Below are 15,990 nucleotides of genomic sequence, written 5' to 3' on the forward strand. Positions count from 1 at the left end.
GCAGATTTCACAGTCATATTTATCTCTCTCATCAGCGCACAAAAAGATTCAATTTACTATCTAGGTCATGTCAGAAATGCTGAAGCCTTGATGCCTCATCTTCCTGGGAAATGCTGCATCTGTTCCTCTGAATTTGATGGATAGGTCTAAGTGATGAATTAGGGACAGACAGGCTAAGATTAAAACCATTATCGGGTGCACAAGGAACAAGCATGTTGAGTTTGAATATATTTAACTGAGATGCAATGAAAGTTACAGACACTACTAAGGGTCAGTGGAGCTGTTAATGTGGTAATGTTGTTTTTACAGTTAAAGCTAATGAAACACTGCTAGACTGGTGCTACACGGTGGAGATCAATCCAGTTAGAGGCACTTTTTGTGGGTATTAAATTTTACAGCATCAGTTACAGACAACATACAAAAAAGTCAAGAGCTAGTGTCCTGCAGCTCTCTGCTTTAGCATACCGAAATCAGAGGATTGCCTTTCAGTAAAAGGGTGTTTATCAAGCATCAATGGAAACCAGGTGTGCTGAAGCAGGGAAACATGCAGGACACTGGGTCTTAGGGACTAAAGGCCAATTTATGCTTCTGACGCATAGCCTCTGCAACCATCAAATCTGTCTCTGTGCGCAACCACGCCCCCTGCACAGAGCTTCTGCAACCTCAAAAAAAATCCTGACTACGCGTCTGATGCTCATAAACCCGCCCAGACCTCAAGCGGAAGTCTGCAGACAAAAAGCAGCTGTGATTGGTCCTTGGTATGCCTTTTTGGCTGTCTGTGTGATTGTCATTCTCGATTCTGTACCGGGGCGCGCCATTTTTTTAAAACCGAGGAACAATGGAAAACTATGACGGAAGGTTAATCGAGGAGGTTCGCTCCATTAACATAACCTGTTCCTCTTTGATGTCTAGCAACTCTAGATCCATCTTATATCTGATATCTTGCAGACGCGCCATTGTTGTTTTGGAAGATAAACATTCTCGCCAGCTCCACCGAAGTTCTCGCGAGTTCTTGAATAGGGTCCCCCTAGCACTTTGGCAGGAAACTGCTGTGCGTCCCTAGAAATTCCAGACCGACGGTGCAGAAGCATACCAGCAAAACTGGTTTGCGTCCAGACCCAAGCGACAGTTGATGTGTGCGGTTGCAGAAGTCTAATATGCCCTTAAGGGTGACGTCAGACCTCCTCATCTGACCAACACTTTCAGAGAGGAAACAGGAAAACCTAGAAATGCCACTGAGTGCAGATTCAGTTGTTTGTTACTAACCATCAGCTCACCTATATATCTGTGGATGGATGTGTTTCTAATCATCTGTGGGTACTGCTTTAATTAGCAGAACAGACAGACGCAGCCGCAGGAGGCTGATGAAGAGAAAGCTGAAGTTTCTAGTTTAATGTTTGCTTTATGAGATTACACTAACAAATATTTCTAAGAAAAAAACTACTTACAGTATAGTTGCCTAGGTCTTCCTCCCAGCTGTCACAGGGGGCTGCCATATATCACATCAGTATTGAAAATCCTACTTAGTAGCTAGCTGAATTTTCCCAAATCATTATAAATCAGTTTATTGCAACTGCTAGGCAATTAAAACTTAATTATTACTCAAATTACTACCTTTTTTATGTAAATGTGCTCCAGGTTATTTGGCGAGATGCTCCGTTTAATGTTCCTTTTTCATAATCCTTTAAAAAATATAATAATCATGACTGCACTGATGCTCAGCTGATTCCAAGTTAACGTCACTTAGGACCATCAAGTCAAGTGGAAAACGGACTAGTATCTATTTAGTGAGTTTATAAAGTAGAATACATCTCAAGCCTAACCACAGTCAATGGATGAAAACAAAGGAAACATTTCCTTAGCTTTCCTTCAGCCTTTGTGTGTGATCTGTCAAACTGGCTAAGAATAAGCAATCCATGACATGAAGAAGAACTGTCCAAAACATCTAATGGAGTGACTATATGACAGCTCCCTCCATATTAAAAGTAAATTGAACATTAGCAATCTTGGTAACCTAATCTTTCAAGTTACACTTGTAGGCATCAATGTATAGAAAAAAAACATGCCATTAAAACACATAATGTAAACATTGCAATCAATAGATTGTTGCTTATTTCCTTAAACTTTCGCCTCTTTCCAATCATCTTGAAGTTTTAATTAATCACCCCAGGCAGGATCATCTGTATCAAGTGTTCACACAGAAGGCAGCCTGTACAACAAGCCAATCACATTGGTTTATACATCTGAGCTTTGTTCTTTTTTTTTTTCTTTAATCTCTGACTGTCCAATAAATAAGTGCCTTGAACAACACTCTCTAAGTACTAGCAAGGTGTTAAAGATGAACTCAGGATGGACAATAGGTAACACAAGATTATTTAAGTTGTGAGAGTGAGACTTACAGCAGATAATAAGAAGGCTGTAGAGAATAAAGCAAAGTTACTATTTTATCCTTTTTAGCTTTTAATAAAACATGAAATTTAGGGGATTTTGGGACTAAACAATATTAGGCAAATATGCAACAATGATAGCAATGAACCCATGGTTTCATGGCTAATTTACTTTTCCGTCTTTTTGAGATTTAGCATCTTGGCTAATAAAAGAATATATGCTGTGTGTCCATCAAGGCCTGTTAAAAAGAATCTAAGCATATTACTTCACATATAACTACAATATATTGCATTTATGGAATCGTTTGTGATATTGTACACACAAATTAATATTTAACAGTTGCAAAAATATGATATTGAGTAATATTAGATTTGGAAAAGTTAAATGTTTGGAAGTTTTAGTCCAACTTCGTGAATCGAATAACTGAATTATCTCCTCATTAGTCAGAACAATGCTAATATTGGTATAGGTGTACTGGTTTAAATAAGAATGTAAACGTTTCAGGACACTAAGAACAAGATGTCTGATTTTGGGAACATGTTTATATTCAACAATGTTAACCATTCTGTTATAAAGGGGCCACTTCTGTGATTATTTATTAAATCTTGTTTTTCACTGATTCACTTCATTCGGGGGATTTTGTTACGCAGGGAACATCTGATGTCTAATTGTAAAACCTTGACGTCATCACAGCTGGATTCCTGAATGCCTTGCTGACTAGATTAAACATAATCTGACGGGAGGCAGAAATCACATTACGTCACTGACAGAGCGCCTTAAAGATGACAGCACTCTCAAGCTTTATACTCCCTTCCCCTGATGTTCCTGTTTTGTTGCCCCTTTAATTTCTGAATCGGATCACAGGACCTTCTGCCAACTTTTAGGCCAAAATCCACCCTGGGGCAGATGTAGTAAGGTTAGCCATAAACCGAAGCCTGTAAACATGATTAAACAACCCCCGCCTCCACATCATTGATTCTGGCCGGTAAGTAAAGTGCGTCGACACTGAAAGCCCCGCATGCAACATGAACTAATACGGAGTACTTGCACTGTGTATTGATTGGCTCTTTGGAGGGTGACGTAAACAGACCAGGAGGTGTTTTATCATGAAGACCACAGCAGCAACATGTGAGGCCGTTCGTGTTTCCACACACAAGCTAATGAAATCTAGCATTTCAGCAGCAGCGTGCATGAGAAAATCCAGAGAGATTACACCCGGTTTAACGTGTGTTTATTTTAGTTTATACTACAGTGATCCTCCTGGTATGAGATCAGATTTTCTATGTAGGACAAAAAGGTCAAAGGTAAATTTCTGGATATATTAACTGGATTTCGGCCTTTAAGCGGATCGAGGCATTACTAAGACAAAACATTTGTTGTAAGTCACTGCTAAACAACTATTTAATCATCCTTAAATAATGTTAACCATTCATTAAAAGCGTGCAAGAAAATTCCAGAGAATATTAAAATAATGTTTTAAGGATCACAGATTTAATAGTTCTTGTTTTTGTGCTTGTTCTTTATCAGACATGAGTAACTCTGTAGCCCAAGAATGAAACTGTGGCCGGTTGTTAATCGAATTTATGTGATGGCTGCCATTGATTGTCTGACTGATGGGGCAGACGACACTCAAGAGACTGGACAGACGCGGGAAAAATTGGGAATTATGTCACTGACGGGGTAAACTAATGACCCCAACAGACCACCCTAATGGGAGAGAGGTTTATCTCATCAAAAAGCTTCTTGCCTACATTTTAGATCAAGCGGACTGATATCCAAACAACTCTACAACAAGATTATGAGAGCCTAAGTGCTTTCAAAAATCTCACATATTTGTCTCTATAACCATTTTCATAAAGCTCTGAAAACTGAGCCATTTTCTGGAAGCCGTATGATGTAATCCCTTCACAGTTCATCTCCACCGACCCAAGTGCAAAGCTATTCTGATTCTTTTTTGTCACACTACAATGTTAGAAATGAATATATTAACAAAAAAAACTGTTCAACCTACCAAAAATAACCTGACATTCATGTTACATTCACACCGAACGTGCTTTGGAAAGCAAAACAGCGCCTGCTGCTTCGTTTTTGATGTTTGTACACATAGAGGTCAGATGCGCCTCAAGACAAGAGCATTGACTTGATGCTCCTGAAGCGCATCCAGTAAAGTGTGTTCAGATATGTCCAAAGCTTCTGCTGCTCCTGAGTTCAATGGCAGAGAACGGCTTTGCTATATTTGCTGTGATAAGTTGGTAAAAAGTAGTTTTAATAGATTTTAAAGCAATAAAGTCCACCTGAAAACAACGCCTGTGCAGTCATTTCATCAAGATAACGGTCCTGGCTTAAAGTATTGCGCTGTCAGAGCTGCACAGACCCCCACATACCATCAATGCACTGTCACTGGGAATCTTCAGCAACTGGGGGGTTTCTGCTACAGTACATGGCGGCTGGAAGTAGAAGTTAGCGTCTCTTAGGTATTTGGTACAAAAGGCTCCAGAATAATAGATGCAAACATATTTTACCAGCAGGTTCTGACATTTTAAGTCAATTAAGGCTTTAATAAACCGTTTGCAACAGTAATCATAGCACTCTGTATCAGCAGTGCTGTATCTTCCTGCAATCTTGCAGTTCAGCTTTTCTGATTGGTTAATGTGGTGCGTCGATCAGCAAAAGTTCAATTTTTCCAACTCCAGCAGCTGCTCCTTGTGGGCGCGTCACACGCCTCAGATGCTCAGAAGCCCATGAGACACTGCTTCACTGCTCAGATGCATCAAGATGCGCTGCAGGGCCTTTTGATGTGCCTTGATGTGCAACAACCATTGACTTTGCATGTAAACCAGCTGCTTCAATAGCATGTGGTGTGAACTTAGCACAAACTCAATCAACTAAGAAATATCTTACTTTGTATATCCTCCTTACCTTCTAAACAAATGCGTGTCACTTAAGTCATACTTTTGGTGCGCCTGGACCAGGCTCACATTCTCAATACAATCAAATTGCAACAGTTAAAATGTTAGACTGGCCGATCTAACAATGACAAGGTACGGCATTCTGGTTCCTTTTAGAGTGTGAGTACGGGCCACACCAGCTTGAGCAGTTCCAGAAACCAGATTCTGGCACAGTAAAAATCTCTCTGAAAGTCCGGTATGAAAGTACTGGGAGGGTTGGGACTCCAGTGAACCATGGAGACGGATCAGTGGCGAACGTTCCTGCAGACGGACAGTTATTCCAAAAGCTCATCCATGACTCTCCCAGTAGGTCACTGAAAGAAACCCAGTGTCTGAAGAGCAGCAGGTGCGACTTGCTTCAGTTAAGATCACATTTCATGCTTCAACAATGAGTGTGCAAAAGCAAAATCGACTGGGGTGGGTGACTGGGTTCCAAGACAATAAACACTGCTGACCAAAAAGAGTAAATAAGGGAGCAGCATCACATTTCCAGTGATACCTTGTTAACCCTGGGCGACGGTTTCTTTACGACCATCATGATGAACACATCAATCCTACCCTCTGGCAGAAAATCCAGATGGAGAATCTGATGTTCACTTTAGGAACTTGATTCCAACCACACTTTGGTTTTACTGCAAATCAACCAAAGTCCAACAGGAATGGCTCAGTAAATGAAATTAATGTTTTGTAGCGACGTAGTCAATGTTCTGGCTTCAAACTGGTCGGCATGATGTTTGACAGGCCAAACATGCTAAATAAAAACCCTCCAGTTTGGATGTTGTCAAACGGTTTAGCAAAGACGAATGAACTAAAAACCCCTCAGTAATACAAAACACTCATCAAAAGTCTAGAAAAAGGTCTTTATGTCAAGGATGAAGCATTGAGCTACCGTTTTTTTGTGACACGGCACCAGGTTGACTTTGAAGCAAAACTTTAAAAGGAGAAAAAAAAGTGGGGGGAAAAAAAAGAAGGAAAAATCGGACCTGAACCAACAGCCTAACTGGTGAGAATACTTACATCTTAAAAAACCTAGCAACATTAAAGCAAGCCTGAAACGTGCTCACCTTCACTCCATGGCCAACATCGTCAAGGACGTTGTAGTCTATAGGTTTCCTGATGTACCTGACGGGCCGCTCTACATTAGATGGAGCGATGATCTTATGAGTCCTTGCTGTGTTTTTGTTGGTGGTCAAGATCCCGATCTCCCGCCTGGCTACCTTCTCCTTGTGGATGTCCACCGTCTGAAAACAGCAAAGACAGAAAAAGGTGATGAGATCAAGGGTTCAGGTAAAATGAACACAATGAAGAGGGTCATGAACTAGAGAAGCTTTAATGAAATTAAACAAATCCCTGGAATCGGTGAATATTTTTAGATCTGATATGTTCCACGCATCAATTTTATGGCCAAATATCAGGAAATGTTTTAATCATAGACATAAAATGGGGGAGTGGTGGCCTAGAGGTTAGAGCATATATCTTGGAATCCTGAGGATGTGAGTTCGAAACCCACTCCCACAGACTGCCACTCTGGGTCCCTAAGCAAAAAGACCCTTAACCCCCACACTGCTCCACAGGTGCCGCAAATGGCAGCCCACTGCTCCCCAAGGGGATGGGTTAAATGCAGAGGGTAAATTTTGTTGCTCTGTACTTGTGACAGTGGTAATAAAACGCTGGACCAAAATGAAAATAAATAAGAAATGCATAAATACTTCAAACAAATTAAATTGGTCTAACTTTTCAAGGTGGGTTATTCGTTAGCAAAGAGACAAATATATTATTAATGCATGTCAAGGTTACATTGTTTTCCTACAGATATTGCACCGTTGTGGGATTAATTGTCTAAAATACAGGATTTCTTAATCCAGCAACTGACAGAAGCCAGAACAGTTCAAATGTTTCTTTACATTTTGCCACTTCAGAGATTCAATTTTAGGTTAATTTTACTGGTTTTATACATTATACACCAACAGCAAACGGAGCATAACAAGGAAGTGAAAGGAGAATGTAAACATGAGTATTAACTAGTGATGCGCCAATGCCATTTTTTGGCCCCGATACCGATACCCGATACCTGGCTGTGCAGTATCGGCCGATACCGATACAATAATAATGTAAAATAACTGCCATCATGGCTTTGTCAAGCTGCTGCCTACCTTTGTGAAGCAGGAAAAAATCTAATACAAAGTGAATCCAGTAGAACTTTTTATTGTCTACCTGGAATGGGTGACAATAGTTGAATAAACTTATGGCTCTCAAAAAGGTATCGGTGCCCTATTTGTTGGTACTCGCCGATATTGATATCACCATTTTAGGGCAGTATCGGGGCCCCGTCCGATACTGGTATCGGTATCGGTGCAACACTAGTATTAACATGTGTGCAAAATTACCTGGTTAATAATACTGTATGTTGGCAAAATCAATTAGAAAACAAAAGACAGTTCTGAAGCATATATGTTGGATGCATAAGCAAATATCTTACTGATGATCTGCTCCTCACTGCAGGACAAAGATGTTTTATTACACTAATGAAGAAGTTTTAGAATAAGCCAGAAACATACAGAAATAATTTTGATGCTGGATTCAATAAATAGGAAATTCTAAAAGTAACTTTCTACTAAAAAACTAAACTACTGAGACCTGACATGTTACAAAAGAGGATGTAGACAAGATGGCCATATGTGTTGCATGGGTTATTGGCCTACATACATCGTTTCCACAAACCGGGGTTTTATTTTTTACCTCATGTCTTTTAAGTTTGATCTTATTTTTAAACTATGAGAAATATACGCAGATGATTACACAGGTTTTGTGTGTTTTACCTGGGTGAAAACCAGAGATCTATTTTCGTATGCTGTCACAAACAGACAAGAGCATCTGCTTAGGAAACAGGAAATCTTTTCTTGGCAGTTAAATAAAATGCTATACAATAAATGAGAGTTTATATAATAAAAAAAGAGAAGAGTCAGCCTGGACTAGTTTAAAAAAGTTTGTTTACTCTCTCCTAAATTAAAAGTCTCCTATAAATTTGATAAATATTGATTCCTTTTTTGATTAATTTACTGCAAAGTATTTGAGAGCCAAATGGGAATTAGCTGCTCTAGAAAAAATCCTCCAATCGATCTCAAAGACAGACCAGTTAAACAGAAGCATCCAAGACCAACAGGATTTGGACTGAACTCCGACCTTTTACCCATCTGTGTCCAAGTTTGACATTGCCTGGTTTGCTAAAATTAGGTCAACAATAACATATTAAAATGAGTCATCTAGAGGGGAATACACCTACAGTCAATGTAATCAAATTTAAGAGTTAAATAAATATAAAAAAATAAATACAGAATCTCCATGATATCCTGGGGATGAGAAGCCAACCTGAACAATTAATATTTTATGACAGGAAGAGAAGGTCCTGTGTAATTGCTCCCACAGAGAGTTTTCTTAAAAAGAGAGACACATCCCTCCTTTTCTGATCCCCATTTCAGTCTGTTTGGATTAAGAGATGCCTGAGAATCCATGACAGCCATTTAATCCAACCTCAGATATTTCAACAGAACAGGGGGACTTTTTAATATTGATAAGAGAAATTTTATCAGCCGGACGAACAGTTTTACTAAGTTGAGATGTCAGAAATTTTTGAAATGTGTCTCCATATTGAACATGTATGTGTTAAAAAAAACAACAATAAAACAAGCCAATTAAATCCAGCTTTTAGCTCGAAATAAGAGTATTTTGTCATGTATGCGAAAAGGAAAAAAAAGTGATATATAAAATATTGGAGGCTGTGAGTCCAAGGATGGTGTAAATACAATTGACTAACTCCAACATGAATCCATTCCTATGTCCCTCAGTCTGTTTGCTTAAATGATTCCCATAAACAGTTCAAATGCCGCAAAAAAGGTCAATATTTTTTGTCATTCATTACAGAAAGTGAAAGGTGTGTATTATAGAGATTCAGAGTAAAAGTTTGAAGCCTTTTTTTTTTTACATGATTTGATTATTATATCTTACAGAAAATGATCACTTTTAGATCTTTGTCTTAGAAAATTAGGTTGTTGCATAAAATCCAAGATGAATATTGATGTTTAACTAGAAAATTCAGGCTTCTTAATTTCTATCCAATCAACTCTTGGTTGAAGCTCCTTCGCTTTTCTATCATCACATCCTCAACTTCCAAGCACAACAGAGAAGTTACGCTGCATGGTGTCCAGCATGGCTAAAAGAGCACTATTTAGGCTATGGATAAAGGACTTTATCTAGTGTGTATATATTAGGGCTGAAATAATCAACAGGATTAATCAGGATTAATCGATTATTGGAATAATCAATTAATTTAGTAATCAATTAATCGTTAGCTGTAGTATAGAGGTTCTAAAATATGCCTTTAACTGACAGAGGGACCCACGCTGAGCTGTAATTTTACATAAATTGTAAAAAGAAATCTGTAAACATTTTGCATTTAAGATAAAAAAAAAAAAAAAAACTTTTTGTCTGTCAATACGATCTATCCAGAAATCCTCAAGTGGAAAAGTTTTAGTTTCAGCTGGTTTAATTTAGCAAAAAGCCAACTTTAAGGAAGATTCGGCTATCCGATTAGTAATCTATTAATAATAATTGACAGTTTATTAGATTTGCAAAATAATTGTTAGTTGCAGCGCTAGCATATATTTACAAACGGAACCACATAAAGTCCATTCTGCATCATTTTCGCCATTGAAAACTATAAATAATCCCAGACCAGACTGTATCGATTTCAGTTTCTGTTCCAACATGCCTCCGCCCTGGCATTACTTCTCTTGCAAATACCAGTGAACCTCAGCTCATGAATGTACAGTAGCACCCTCTAGTGGACTGTGTCAAAATGACAACACTGAAAGAAATTTCCTAGAAGCTGACGTTATCAATTACTCAAGCTAAAACAAATATTATTCTAAAGAACTATGCATTGATAATTAATCATAAGTTCATTTTTATTTCCCATAACTATTTTCTCAATCTAAATATCGCAAAATTCCTGTCTTCATCATCCAATTAGGAGGAGCAGAGACTACTCTGAGCTACTCTAAGATTTAAAAACCATTAGTCTTCAAAGAATGCTGTTTTCAGTCTTGCCCTTTCTATCGTGAACGGTACGGGTTGACGCACTGATTGATCAATAAGTCTGGAGCTTCAGCTTTTGCTCAGCACCTACTTAACCACAACAGAATAGAATAACACCCACATCACTGCAGACACTCAACCCCACCTATTCAATTTAACCATGACTTATTTACAAGCAATGTAAACGCACCATCTTCTTTTCACCTTATTATCGGCACTAAAATCAGAGCTGACAGTTTGGAAGATGGTGCTACTAGACACCATGAGGAAGCAGCTGCTTCCAGTCAAAACCCTAAGAAAAGGTCAACAAGACACAAAATATCAATATCCAAGTTGAAAGCCGTCTTGTTTGATCAGCAAACAGGAGAGCACAAGCAGCACTGCAGCTGGCAGAAGGAGGGAAGTGAGAAGGCGGCACGGTAAGAGCTCATCTCCTTCCTGCATGCAAAGAAAACAGCTGCAGCTTTCATTTCAATGCCAGCTCACATTACTCAGCGTATGGGTCAGTGCAAAACCACTTCCACACAAGAGGTCAGAACTTTCACGATTTACTGATGGTTGTCCAAACAAAGTTACCATGCCTTGCAAAAGTATTCATACCCCTTGTACTTTTCCACATTGTATTTTATAATATCTTTAACAAACTGAAAAAGGCTATTGTGCAAAAGTATTTTAAGGTATGTCTCTACCAGCTTTGTATTTCTAGTGACTAAAATTGTTGTCCAATTTGCTCAAGCTCAGTCAGATTTGAGAATATAGGCACTCCGACTCCCCACCAACATATTTGACAGTGGGGATGGTTTGTTCAGAGTCATATGCGAAACTTGGAGGCTGAGTCAAATGCTGGTCAATACGTTTTGATCCGTTGATGCTCTGGATGATCAGCACTTGGGTTATTTATCTTCTCTACTATGACGTCACAAGATAGAGAGCAGCTGGGCTTTATTTACTTTGATGAGTTGGAGAAAATTGTTTTAACACGTTTTTCGGCGACAAAGTCCACCTCTAAACGTCATCTGAGCAGTCAGTTAATCAGGATTATGATCCTACTGAAATATTGAATAAGCCTCTCAGAAAACTCCTTGAATAGCTACCAAAGTAGTAGTACTCTGAAATTGAGACACCAGGATCTCTCAACGCTGCTTGAAGCCATCCACCATTGACTTTGCATGTATATCAAATGAGTTGACGTCCACAACACGTTCGGTGTGAACATACCTTTCATACTCTACTACATGCAATGTTTTGTGTTTTGGCCAAAAAAGTTCAGTTTTGGTCTCATCTGACCAAAGCGCCTTCATCCGCCTGTTTACTTGGTACCTAATATTGCTTCTGGCAAACTGAAAATGGAACTTCTTACGGTTCTCTTTTGCTCTTCTTATGCTCTCTTTTGTGCAATCTAAGGCTACATCCACACTGCCAGCATCAATGCTCAATTCAGTTTTTTTGCTTTGCCGTTAAAATTTACAAATATATGCTACCTATATGTGATCTCCTATGTGAACTGCATTCATACAACTTAGGTGTCCCGCATGCGCAGTAAAGGATGCAAGCAAGCTTGCTTTGTGTTTGCGGAAGTAAACATGGATGGTAGTGGTGGAGCGAATCTTGCGATCTTTCCCAACCTTACCACAATCTTTTCAAGACGGTTAAAAATAAAGACTGCTCTCCTCATTATTATCTGCCATGGTTGTTGTTTTTCTTCTCACTTTTGCACAGCAAGATGCAGAACAGGGACCTTTGCTGAGTATTAATGACGTTCAGGTTGGACCAACGCGACCTGGCTGTTCAGACACAGTTCGCATTTGAAAAGATCAAATACGTATCGGATTCAGGACCACAAAGCCAAGGGGCCTTGGTCGCATTGGGAAAAAAACTGATATGTGTTGTTCAGATTGTCATTAAAAGATCTAATACGGATTGCCTATGGACAAAAAAAAAATGGATTTGGGTCACTTCAGGCTGCTGTGTGAACATAGCTTGATAGTCACCCTTTGGATAGATTTCCCCACCTGAGATGTGGATCTCTGCAGTTCTCCCAGAGGTACCATGGACCTCTGAAGGTCCATGGTACCTCTGTACTGCTGCATCTCTGATCAGTGCTCTCCTATTTGTGAGATATTCAAAGCTAAGCTAATTTTCTTTCTAGCTAAAGCCCGTTTTAAACTTCTTTGGTTTGATTCTTGGACTTTGTGAACCCGTTAGCTCCTCATTTGGCTGCACTCAGAAAAGTAGTATACAAACTTTTGCACACCTCACTGTGTAGTTTATTTGGAAAACATTTTTTTATTATTATTTTTTTTATCGTGCTAAAAAAAATTTATAGTTCACAAAGTTATACACTTCCTTTTTGTTTTGGTCTTTCACATAAGATCTCAGTTAAATAAGTAGTTTGTGGTTGTAATGTGAAAAAATGTGGAAAAATTCAAGGGGTACGAATACATTTGTAAGCCAGCGTAAATAAATACAATGCAAATGCAAATACCAAGGCAGAAAAACATCTAATCCCTGGGACTGAAACGGTGTTTTCACAAAGTGTTCCAGAGCTCCAACCATTAGACTGAAGAGCAACAGACCACTAAAAGGCAGATGATTCATAAGGTCTCTCAATGAATGACACCAATATGTTCAAGACTGGTAGGCTTGTTTTCCAGAACATTGTTTCTATTCCCTTATTCACCAGATGCAGACTTTCCAGTCTTAGATGGTTCCTATTTCTGAATCATTCGACTTGCCTAGTAGAAATACACCCCACCTTTAAATTAAAAGTGACTGGCAGAATGTCCATGTTTATGTTTTGAGTCATGATCAGTGATTAAAGAGATCTTTGGACTTCATCATTTTAGGTTACGATTTAGTCAGCTCTGTGGCTGATTGTTGTGTTGTCAGTGGTTACAAGAACCTAAATATGAAGGCAGACTGTTCCCATCGGGTTTGCCTGGAAATATTGCTTCAAATGTGACAAACTGAGGGCTATTTTTAGAGCTATAGCTTTAACACCACGGGATCCAACAAGGTGACATATGATTTATGACTGGGAAGGTTTCATTAATGCTTTAAAAGGTCATTTCAGGGTTCCTTCACATTATTCATTTAGAAAAATAACAGCTTTTTCACCAGGCTCCAGATTACGTAGGAACATAGTAACACCCATCATGTGTTACTGCTGCCTGGAAGACAGTTTGGAGTTTCCATTGACTGAACTTCACTCAAAACAAAACCCTAAATATAAACTAGACCTTAAATATAAACTAGGATCGCACCAAGTTTCCTATCAAGGCTTTTATTTTCTAGCAAGATTTTACCATCTTTTAGAAACAGTGCAGTATTTCATGATAGAATTTATTGATTGAAAGTTAAATTACAGAACAGGAGAGAGAGTGTTTTTCTGCTGTTTGGATTTTCTGTGTGCTGCTGGTCAGCTGGCTGAAAGAAACCTAATACACTTCTGTCATGCAACAAAAACAGATTGGCTGAGTGAAAAAACTCCAGTTCAGGGTAAAAATGTTGACTGAAGACTTGAATGTCGCCCGTTACTCTAGAGATCGACCAATACAGGTGTATTTAAGGTTGATTATTTTGGTTTCAGTCTAACCGATGCTGGATATGTGTTGCTGACTGAAACACAATTAAGAGCTGGTCAGCTTTGTTTCAGCGAGACACAGCAACATGCAGACCATGTGTTTCAGGCTGGGGAGGAAGATTAATAAACTGATAATTTGTCCACACCTATTGTAGCACACCTAAATATTTCCGTTGTAACATTAAATTGTTGTGACTTTGTTTTAATGGAAGCATGCAGATTCAAAACAGTAATAAAAAAAAAAATATTTTTTTTTTAAAGCAATAGAAGTCTGTTCAATTAAAACAAATTTAGAGTATCATAAAAATTGCTATGTCATTAGCTACAAATTAGCTACGAGTTCAAAAATCTGTATTTACATGGACACTGAATGAAAGGATCCCATCATGGCGTGTGTATATATGTACCAAGCATTTGATCAGATTTAATCAATTGAGCATGCATGGAATTGCCTCATTTTCCAGCAATGCTTTACTATTAGAAGAAGAAACTGCGCGTTTTGTAAACCAACCCTTACTTGTCCGCACATCCTTAGCTACAGCTACACTTTCTACCAGCCCCTCACCTTTCTGTTTTTCTTCAGTTTTCTACAGTCTTGTTTACTGATGTAGTTGGGGTTCTTTTCTAATATTGGACCTTTGTTGCATCTTTGTATCCATACTTTTGGTCTTTTTTGTTTTTGGTCATTTTAGTTAAGGGCCCAGCAGTACGCTCCTTGGCTACATTAGTAGAGGGCAGGGTGGTTTGTTCTTTCACACATTTAGAGCCCCCTCCTCCCACCGAGGAGGACAAGGAGCCAGTTGGTGAAGGTGAAAGAGAAAAACGTCACGCTGACGTTGCACTCATAAGCAGTGTAGATTATTTTACTCCAAATATCCAAATGGGTGTTTTTACATGGACACCAATTGGACGGTGATCAGCAAAAACCACCTTTCTATTTCGGAATGAATTTTATTTCTGATCGGATCATATTAAAATCTACAGTCTGACATATTTACAGCAAACATTTTTGATCTGATTAGGCCATCAATACGAATAATTGTGTCAATGGAAACATAGCTATTTAAATCTTTATTTATTGTGAATTGTGGTGTTTTTTTTTCCCCCCTTCTTTTTTCAGTTAAGGAAAAACACATTGAAGTGACCACTTTTAGAAACTTGGCTCATTATCTGTGAAGAACAAAAAATCTGGACAATTGTTTTTGCAATTATTTGAAATGAGAAGTTGCAAAATAAGGGTGCATCTTAAATGTATGTTCTTTTTCAGGGTGGATCATCAAAATTAGTGGTCCTCCTAATCGTCAATCATTCTGGTGATATGTTTACATAAGGCCGTCCTACATGCTTGTCCCCATTTTTACAATTGCAAATCTTCTTTTGGAAAGTAAGCTTGTATGAGCGATGCAAACAGCAACTTTTAAACAGAAAGTGCACGAGAAATGGGCTTGTGCATGCTCTCGCACGCATTTAATTGCCGTTCACTTTTAAAAGCGGGTACAGGGTTGTGCGTGTGCATTTTTTAAAGTGGATATGGCAGATTTTTACCAAAAAATAAAATAAAAATCACTAAAATCCTCCACGAAAGCTTTAAGAAAGGTGGACAGTTGCTGTTATAGACAAAACATATGAAAAAATTAAGCGTATATGCAGTTTATGTTGATGCAATTGTCATGAACTGAACATCTGGTTTCTGTTTGAATGTACAACCATTTTTTGTGTTTCATTTTTAACATTAAAAGATTGCGGGTTCACCAGGCCCACAAACGCTAGTTAGGTGACCAAAATATGAAAACCACACAGGAGTGAAAGAAACATGCAGCTGAGCAGGATCATGTATAAACAGCACATGCAAGATAAACTGATAGAAAACACATCCTCTATAATTAGTTCTCTTACTTCCTTTCAGAAACCTATTACATGAGGGTCCTTTGTTTTGAAAAAAAGTTTGTTGTTTATGAGGATCAAGTGTGACATATT

At 38.5% G+C, this 15,990-nt stretch overlaps 1 protein-coding gene across 15 annotated transcripts in view; it reads right to left on the bottom strand.

The window, feature by feature from the left end:
• abi1a (abl-interactor 1a) overlaps nucleotides 1-15,990 on the bottom strand; it is a 69,634-nt gene that overhangs the window by 19,952 nt on the left and 33,692 nt on the right. For all 15 annotated transcript variants that reach the window (XM_038307878.1, XM_038307879.1, XM_038307886.1 and 12 more), the window contains exon 3: nucleotides 6,401-6,577. In XM_038307878.1, the coding sequence (XP_038163806.1) occupies nucleotides 6,401-6,577 (177 nt within the window). The remainder of the gene's footprint in view (nucleotides 1-6,400; nucleotides 6,578-15,990) is intronic.

The sequence above is a fragment of the Cyprinodon tularosa genome, unplaced genomic scaffold, assembly GCF_016077235.1.
Source record: "Cyprinodon tularosa strain WSP-4 unplaced genomic scaffold, ASM1607723v1 ctg623, whole genome shotgun sequence".
Classification (NCBI taxonomy): Eukaryota; Metazoa; Chordata; class Actinopteri; order Cyprinodontiformes; family Cyprinodontidae; genus Cyprinodon; species Cyprinodon tularosa.